The 9,867-nt window shown below is 43.9% G+C and overlaps 1 protein-coding gene across 1 annotated transcript; it reads right to left on the reverse strand.

Moving 5' to 3' along the window:
* Positions 1-1,598: 1,598 nt before the first annotated feature.
* Positions 1,599-7,141, reverse strand: LOC138802999 (uncharacterized). Its single transcript, XM_069986809.1, has 2 exons — positions 7,074-7,141; positions 1,599-3,685 (listed from the first exon to the last, which is right to left on the reverse strand). The coding sequence occupies exon 2, from the start codon at positions 3,640-3,642 to the stop codon at positions 2,059-2,061; it is 1,584 nt and encodes a 527-aa protein (XP_069842910.1). The 5' UTR covers positions 3,643-3,685; positions 7,074-7,141; the 3' UTR covers positions 1,599-2,058.
* Positions 7,142-9,867: the final 2,726 nt, after the last annotated feature.

Consider the following 9,867-nt stretch of genomic DNA (forward strand, 5'->3'; position numbering starts at 1 on the left):
ACCTGCGCCGGGATGCAGCGCTGCCTTATATTACAACTGCAGCCTAGAAGTGAGCTGTAATAGAAGGCAGCGCGATGTCCTGTCACATGCAGCATGGTGACATCACACACAATGCCCGCACTGGGTGCGTCCTGCAGAAGGTTACAATATAGACAGTCCGGACAGACGTCCAGACCCCCCATATTACAATTAGGGCCTGATTCGGATGATTATCGCTCTGTGTAATAGGTACAACAATCAGCCAATGAAACGATCATCAACTGATTGTTTCTTTAGGCCCTGACCTTAAAGTGAATGTACTATCAGGTATTACCAAGTATTACCCATGTATAGAACATGGCTCTATTGGAGTCAATGGAGCCGCGTCATTAAGGGGTGGGGGTTCCCTCCCACTGGGGGCGGGCCGGCCCGCCTCCAGTGCTTCGCCCCCAGCCTGGTGCCCCTGAATAGGACGGCGCCGTACACAGGAATGTGTTTAAAAAAAAGGACTGCAGCACCGGCTTCCCCGTTCCGGCACCGTTTTATACATGGGTAATACTGATGGTACATTCGCTTTAAATAATCGGACACCGACCATGCATCACTACGTGTAATAGCAATGCGTGGCCAATGGCTGACAAACAGTAAATACTTCACCTGTCCATGCTCCTGGTCCGTGGCGGTCCCTACCAGTGATTGGCTGAGCAGCCTGTCAGCTCGGACAGGCCGCTCTGAAGCTCCAGCACTTGGTGCCGGGATGCATACAGAGCACAGGAAAACGTGGACAGGTGAGGTATTTACTGTTTGGGCTAAAGCTGCACGGACATCGTTAGGCATCCCTTGCTAAATGATCATCAGGCCGTGTAATAGGCCCAGTCAAGAAGTGCTGATCTAGCAGGCTAGAATGTGACACAACTGGTCTACGGGTAGTTCAAGGCCCCATCTGCCTTATAGTTCTAGGAGCTGACTATTACTAGAATATTTCCCCCCTCACACTTGTGCACACTGGCAGAGTGTTTGAAAGAAATGAATACATGGGGATATAGATAAACAGTAAGTGATATATACATAAACTTATCTTCAAGGTTATCCGACAACCTACACCGATAACAATATACAAGGGGTATCACGTCACTAACCAGGGAATGTGCAAAAGCCACTTTTCTATGTCAACTATTACAGCATAGATTAAAAGCCACTTTGTCATCTTGAGGAAGAATGTAGAATAACATGTAACAATGAGGTTATCAGCTTATAACAAAGAATCCCTCCACCACCTTTACTTGTAAACCCTACAGCAGCATATAGGATTTATACGGTACAGAACGACACATTGTGTGGTATGGGAGAGGATTACATACTGACAAATTAAGTGAATTTTGGTGGTTTCAGAACGGTGCAGACAGGCAAGCAATACTATCTGCTTCTGATATATTTTTATTTTTTTTTAATCTGATGTCAGAATACCCTGTCAAGAGGCGCAAAGTTTGTTTTAATGTCATAAACAGGAGAAAAAGATGCCATTGACTCATCTCCATGTAAATAATGCCGTACATGTGGCATATAACTGTACGTTACATATTACATATTATTTATTTTTATTCTTATATTGTGCTCATCTAGTAACACAATGAACTTCCTTTGGAACCACAGCAATTCATTGTGACTCATGGTTTATCCAGCATGAAAGTGCTGACAAGTTTTCTTGGAAGCGGGAACACATAAAGTCCATGGGATGAGGGACTGAGGGACAGTAATAGTACTTAAGAATACTTAAAAATTACATAAATTTTTCTCAGCTGCAATGCCAGACAAGTTTCCGGAGTTGACAAAGTTTGGAACTATTACGTAAAAAAATTTTTGGGTGGGGGGAAAGGTGTGACTCTTCCTGGGAATTAATCCAAAGATCCTGTGAAATTTAGGAAGTCTCAAAAATCCCCCTCCCAAAACATGTAAAAACTGCAGGCCTTCCTAGCCTCAGTTATAGTTAATATTCACAGCTTCAATGTAAGAAAGAGAATTGTAAACAAAGGATCTGAGGATCCGGCCTAAGGCAGAACTATGAATTCAGCTCCGGATTTATAGCTGATACTTGAACTGCAAAGATTTTCTCCAAGACTTACGGCGTTCAGTATAGGTTGTTTTCAGACTGGCAGAGTTAACAGAGTTGAGATCTTCAGAACTGGTGCAGGTCAATTCCTCATCCTGGATGAAGGTTACAGAATTCCTCTCAATCACATCCATCACTACAACATTGTCTGAATTTGAATCTATGTGTATAATATTTTTACTGAGATCAAATTGTACACAATGTTTCTTCTTCACGTTGGACTCCTTATTGTCTGTATCAGACTGGAAAGAATCCTGCCTATTGTTATCTGTCTGGTAAGGATTCTTACTGCTCGATCCAGGTTGGGTAATGAAATCCTTTCTGCTCAGATCAGACTTAAAAGTAACCACCTTAATATTTTCTGTCTTAATAGAATCCTTCCTGCTGTTATTGGTCTGGTAAGAATCCTTCCTGCTGTTATCGGGCTGGTAAGAATCCTTACTGCTTGATCCAGGTTGAGTAATGAAATCCTTCCTGCTCATATCAGACTTGAAAGGATCCTTCTTATTATTTTCTGACTTAAAGGAATCCTTCCTGCTGTCATTTGTCTGGTAAGAATCGTTCCTGCTGTCTTTTGGCTGGTAAGAATCATTCCCACTGTCACTTGGATGATAAGAATCCTTCCTGCTGTCATTTGACTGATAAGCATCCTTTTTGCTGTCATTTGTCTGGTAGGAATCCCCCCTGCTGCCATTTGGCTGGTAAGAATCTTTCCTGCAGTCTTTTGGCTTGTAAGAATCCCCCCTGCTGTCATTTGTCTGGTAAGAATCCTTCCTGCTGTCATTTGGCTGGTAAGAATCCTTCCTGCTGTCATTTGGCTGGTAAGAATCTTTCCGGCTGTCTTTTAGTTGGTAAGAATCCTTCCTGATGCCATTTGGCTGGCAAGAATCCTTCCTGCTGTTATCTGGCAGGTAAGAATTATTCCTACTGTTATCTGGCAGGTAAGAATTATTCCTACTGTTATCTGGCTGGTAAGAATTATTCCTGCTGTTATCTGGCTGGTAAGAATCATTGTTGCTGTCATTTGGCTGAAAAGAATCCCTGTTGCTGTTATCACGCTGGTAAGAATCCTTCCTGCTGTTATCTGGCCGGTAAGATTCCTTTTTACTCAATCCAGGTTGAATAGTAAAATCTTTTCTTCTCAGCTCAGACTGGAGAGAATCCTTCCTGCTTGAGTCAGTCGGTGCCATTGCTGCCCTTCTAATACTTGTGGCGTGTATACTGCTATAATTGGGGGTATATTTGTGCACTTTTGATGATTGTTGTGGACCCATTGCTTTTATTGTTTCCCCCATAACTAGAACTATTTTTATGATCAGCCACATCATATTCAGTACAATCAGTATAAAATAAATCAGTAATTCAACAACCTCACATAAAAGGTTAAAAATGGAGGCCATGGTTTTCAGTATGTTGCTCACGGCCGTGATAAAATCCACCAATATTTTTTGTATGTGACTGATGCTTTGATGAAATTCCATCCAGAGGTTTTTGAATGTAGTTGGCGGCGTGAAATACTTCATTCTTCTTTCTCTATACATTTTACTGGTCATTGTGGTTATTCTATAGCCCGCAAACCCTGGGATGTGGTCAGACCTGAAAAACATCAAGTAAATTGTTACTGATATATGGGCCATATAGATATGGGGGGGTGCTACATACAGATTTGTACAGATACTATTAACTCAATGGGAGATATAAAAGCCAGAATGCAGTGATCGCCACCTAGTGGTGTATGTATGAAAATCCTTGGACAGAGTGGGATCTGAATAAAGCAACATCAATCTTTCAAAAAAAAAAAAAAATGCTTATTGTTTAAAACCACTTGTTTCTTTTACATGATTTCCTAGATTTTTTGGGCAAGTTTACGTGATGTGGTCTTAAAAACATAAGATTGTTGGCAGAAAAAGCCTTCGTGGTCTATCTAGTCTATAATTCTAAGTATAATCTCATGATAGAATCATGGTCAGTTACTATTTTCATTGAGGTTTGTGCAAAATTACAGCAAAACCACATGAAATTGGGAAAAACACAGCAAAAACTGCAATTTTAGTGCGACATGTAGTGCGACTATGCCCTGAATACAGATATTCTACCTGTAGGCCTATCAAAGAGAGTGCCTGTGAGAGTCCAGGCCTCCCTTAGACATTGGCAGGTTATAATGTAAGCAGTTCGGGCTCACGGGGGGCCCACAGAAATCTAAGCTGCCCACATCTGATCTCACTGCAGCTGAACATCACTTGGGGGCCCACTGGACGATCCTCCGGTAGGCCCCCCCTAAGTGATGAGCAGCTGCAGGGCCCGTGAGCGCACTAAAAACAGAACTCCCTTCCCACTGTTGCTGCAGGTCACCTGGTGCTGCTCTCCCCCTCTCTTTCTGTTCTTCTGGCCACCTGTCAGCGCTCCTGAAAGGCGGGTGGGACTTCAGTCATGGGCAGCATGTGTTACAGACAGGAGAGAACAGGGCACAGCAGTGTCAGAAGACCTGCAGCAACGGGGAGTGTGTGGCAGGTGAGTTCTAATTCTTTCTCCTTTTCTATTCATCTACTTTAGGGGAAATGCACAGGGGACCATGGACTAAAAGGGGGGGGGGGGGCTACACAGGGGGCCATCTACTAAAGGAGGACTACACAGGGGCATCTACTATAGGGGGACTACACCTAGGGCATCTACTATACGGAGACTACACAGGGGAGCATCTATTAAAGGGGGGAATACACAGGGTGCCATCTACTATAGAGGGACCTACAAGCGGGCCATCTCCATCTACTAAAGGGGGGACTACTATAGAGGGACCTACAAAGGGGGTCATCTACTATATGGGGGATGCACGCTCGTCATTCTGGGGTCCTGTATCACTGTGCTTGTGCACGGGGTGGGGTCGATGTTGGTTGGATAGCCTGGGGCCCAGGAAACATTTAATCCACCCCTGCCCTTAGATCATTACAGCCTTATTGGGTTTAAACGTGGGATAGTTTCTCAGTATTTCTATTCTGGGGGACAGGGGATAATAGAATTGTATTTCTCATCTTTTCTTATTATTATAGCTGGAGCAAGGTGCGTATCTGGAACATGTGAACCTTAGAACTATTGAAAATTATCTTGCAGATTGTAAGTTGTTCTGCGCCTCAAAACTCTCTACTGTAAATAAAGATTTTTTTTATTATTATTGTACAGATCCCTTAAGATGCAAGGTCATCTTATCAATCTAGCAGATAAACTGAAATGTTTAAAGGAGCACGCCAGGTTTTTCTTTTTTTCTCCTCCACCATGCATGCTCACCACCACTATTCCTACAGTGCCATCTGTCTCATTCCAGCTCTGCAGAAAATTACTTACGTCTCAGAAAGAGGTCTTGAATTTGTGTGTGTGTGTATATATATATATATATATATATATATATATATACATATATATATATATATATATATATATATATAAAGCTAGTTTGGTATAGCTGTGTTTCCAATCTTAAAACAATTATTCCTGTGGTTATGTCAAATGTCCAGCCATAAACGTCCCCAATGGTAACATTAAGAGTCACTTTTATTGTTTTACTGCCCTGCTCACTTGCGCAAACACTAATAACCTGTAGCGCTAACTGAACCTATTGTGCTTGATTAATATGTGGCCGGTGCTGGGAGACTTTACCTCACTACCATCCATGTCATCAGTTGTGTTCATAGACGAGGGATGTGGAACCTTCGGCCCTTCAGCTGTTGCAAAACTACAATTTAGCTTTATCTTCGGCTGTCCAGGCATGATGGAAATTGACATAGACAGTTGTCCTTCCAAAACTATTATAAAAGCTTGAGGACTGGGATGTGTTGCTTCTAGTCAGTCTCAGCTGGGAACATGATATCATGGAACATGGATATCTAATAGTAATAAATCTCCCCTGACTTTTTGACACTTTTTTTTGCAACATGTAAACACAGATTAAAATTTAAAGGGAAACTAAGTAAAAAAAATTTCCTCTACCTTGTCAGTGCCAGTGTGGAGATTCCAGTGGCGCGTTTCATTTTTCAAAATGTTGCCCGGTTCCCGCCCTCTCCTTCATGTGCACCGCCCTGGCTTTATGCACTGGAGGTGCCCCCAGTGTAATCATATCATTACACGGGGGGTGTCGGGCCCGCCTGCACTGCATAAAACCGGGGCGGTGCACATGAAGAAACCGGCTCAGAGCCCAGGAACTGGGTGGCGTTTTAAAAATTCCCTGCACCCCCGGGATCTCCGCGCCAGTGCCGACAAGGTAGTGGGGGGGTTGGAAATCACTTTATGAATAGTTAAACCGAATGTACCATTAATTAAGAAAAGCTCAGCTGTACAGCGCTACTATGGATAGAAATTATACATGCTTCTATAATATGGAGGATCTTAAGCATTTTTAATAACAGTTTCCCTCCTGTACACTTGAATGTTTGGCACAGTCATATGTTTATGCGTTCCTTATGGTAAAGCTTATCTGGCATCGTCTTATCCCTCCAAGAACAAAACGGTTACATGGAGAGTTGGGAGACCCCCATACACCTTATACAGTTGCCTGATGCCCCAGACAGCGTTGGGTTTGGCCAACTTTAGTGTTAAGAGTATGGGCACCTTTAGTCATTTAGATCTATAACTCACAGCCTTGTTCCCTAATCAGTCACCCTGAAGTGCCGCTTCCCATTTTTTCATTGTTGTACCTTGTTTGTATGGATATATGTGGTTCCCAAGCCCACAGCCATATAGGAAGCCCCTGGTTTTTAGTCAGTAGAGTAGGGTCATGAGTGAGCATCCCTCTTAAGCCGCACAGTCACATAAAGAAGAGCATACATGATAGCTTACACCCTCCATAAACAACCATCAACTCCAAATATCTATAATACTGCAGAGTTATATGCAACCCACTGTATAAGCCAGATAATTAGAAGGTATACAGGAGATGTCTGGATCATGGGGTGCAGAAAGTTGTGTACAGGTATAAGAAGCAGACAGTACCTACCGAGGTGTTAGCCTGTCCGTGACGAGAAGAGAGAAGTACGTCCACAGTGCACCTGAAAGATCTGATATGTGATGGGAGTGTAAATGTTACAAAGGGCAAAATCATATGTGAGCTGCTGAGGAAGAAGGTCATATACTGTAGTAATACTGAGGAGGAGATGTCACTAAACGGATAGTAAAGACTGACGAAATCAGTCCCTGTAACCCATCACATACAGGATTTTGGTCAGTAGTTTTACCAAAACTTGGAACCAACATAGAGAAAAATTTAAATTCTGGGAGATCCAGAAAACTGAGTATAAACCCACACAGATATAGGGGGAATGCCCCCCACCCCTTTTCTCTCTCTTCCCAAGGTAGTATTTATCTTTCTATGGGGATGATTATTTAATGGGGGCCCAGATAGAGTCTTCTAAATACTATATGCTTAGTAGTTATCATGGTATTTAACCCCTTCACGACCTATGAGGTAAGTGTATGCCATGGCACCACTAGGGGGGTTCAGAGATGTCAAGACCCTGCTCTGAAACGCACCGCGGGGACCGCTGCTATTAGCCAATGGAGGCCGATTGCCCGTGCTGGCTTTTTCAAAGTACAGCCTGTACTTTGAAAAAGCCAGCGCAGGCTGGCGAAACATGTCAGTATGGCTGGGCTCATTTTAAACTTTGTTCTTGTGACTGATAGCGGTTCTGCTTGACTTTGTGGTCTGACAGTATGCAGTTAGGAATAGTGAGCGTATACAAAATCGCTCTGTAGCTGTTTAGTTAGTGAGGGCTCTCTAGCCGCCCACTGTCAGTACCACAATTAGTTGTCAGATGAACTGCTATCCTATTCTCCATAGAAGGTCAATTGTACTGGGGTGTTTTGTGCTTATCCCCAGATACATAGTAAATTCGAAAATTTCTTTGACCCTCTTGGAGATCCGCACTATTAGTGCTGGAATCCCGTACTAGGACTGTTGGGTGACGGTAGCCTTCAATGTGCACACAGCACGGCACCGCAATCAGCAAATCCTTGACGGAATTAGACTATCACAAGACAAATTTTAAATTCACTTATTATATATAACCACAGTGAATTTTAAGTGTGATACATTAAAAGTAAAATTTTAGACCAGTGGGAAAATGGTATAAAATTCTAGCTCGCTAGAAACTGTCTAAAGGTGTGAAACACAGAACATCCGTGATCGGACACCAAATATGCTGCAATGAAAAAGCATTAAAGGGGTTTGCTTGCCCACAGGATCCTTCATCAGTCTCTGATCGGTAAGGTGTTCACACATCAGCTGTTCAGCCCTATCCACACTACACAGTAAATGGGTCTGGAAGCAGCTTGTCCCTGTGTACAAGCAGCGACTACAAGCAGCAGATGAGCGTGACTGGAGCATGCGCGAGAGCAATCGCTTGGATGGAGCCCGAGGGAGTCCTGGAAAACATGGATACAACCTATGGCCAACCCTACTGATCAGAGAGTGATGGAACTATCCTGTGGACGGCTCATCAGTCCATAGGCTTATATATAAGAAATAAACACCCACTATATACCATATACCTACAGCAGGCTGCATTGTGAAAAAACACCATGGACCCAGCAAATTTGTTCCAAAATGTGATGGAATATCACTGGGAAATATATGTATGCCACGGTGACATAGTTTTCTCTCATACAAAAGCCACATCTACAATAAGCCACATCCCTCGTCACCTGGCTGGCAAGGCTGGCGACCAACTGCCACCATCATTGGAGATGTAACCAAGTCTTATGGCGTCTTGTGGTTTCTGAGGGTCAATTCTCTGCCCATTTCTCCTGTCACAGACGCCTGATGGACGGCACAGCTCCCCGGTACATCATCCCAGAACATCTACTGGTAAGTATTACTGGTACACCGCACACAGGACAGCCGGGAGGGACACTGATCACTGGGGGAGACTGGTCATGTTAGGGGACCATGTAACTAGCTGACATTTATAAGACTGATCTATACAGGACACAGGTGATATTAGTTATGGCGGCCACCATGGACTATGTTAGAAAAAATACTGCCATCTCCAAGAAACAGCAGCCAGTAACCTGTAGTGTTATATATGGCCGCCATTCAGTTCATACATAGCTCTCTAATTTGGCCCATAGAGTAATATGGGGTTGTCTGCAGCCTCCTCAATGGCAGATTGTGTGATAAGGGGCTAGGACAGGAAAAAGGAGGGTCCGCATTAGGGGGCTAGGTTGGGCCTAGGCTGGGACGCGCGATGGGAGGGTCTGCGTTAGGGCGGGCCTGGGCTAGAAAGGGTGGTGGAAGGGTCTGTGTTAGGTGGTTAGGGCGGGCCTGGGCTGGGATGGGCGCTGGGTGGGTCTGCTTAGGGTGCTGCAGGGGTCCACATTATAGCAAAGGACAGGTAAATTAAGGGTTAGGATGTGTAATCGGGTTAGGGTGGAGGGGCTCCCTCATGGTGCCTTCACCTTGACGTGGTGAGGGAGCTTGCGTGCCTTGGTGATCCACTGAGCTAAGCTGGTGGGAGTAATACTCCTGATGGGGTCACCAGTGCCAGACAGGTCAGTGGGGACAGGCCAGACTAAGAAAGGCACCCAGAAAAAAGTCTGTTTTCCTAGAAAGTTTTTAAAAATATACTATGGACAATACATCTAGCACTCTCACTACACATATCCATCAGTAGGACACTCCACACACATTGCTATTCTCATCTGCTTTTGTTATTATTGACTGATAAATCTTGTGATAGGAAAGCAGGAGACGGCAGGACCCCTGCACCTAAGATTCCTGTCCACCCCTAAGCTCT

The sequence above is a fragment of the Dendropsophus ebraccatus genome, chromosome 10, assembly GCF_027789765.1.
Source record: "Dendropsophus ebraccatus isolate aDenEbr1 chromosome 10, aDenEbr1.pat, whole genome shotgun sequence".
NCBI lineage: Eukaryota > Metazoa > Chordata > Amphibia > Anura > Hylidae > Dendropsophus > Dendropsophus ebraccatus.

What these genes read in the sequence shown, in the direction of transcription:
- LOC138802999 (XM_069986809.1), bottom strand. Translation starts at nt 3,642, where the DNA reads ATGACCAGTAAAATGTATAGAGAAAGAAGAATGAAGTATTTCACGCCG.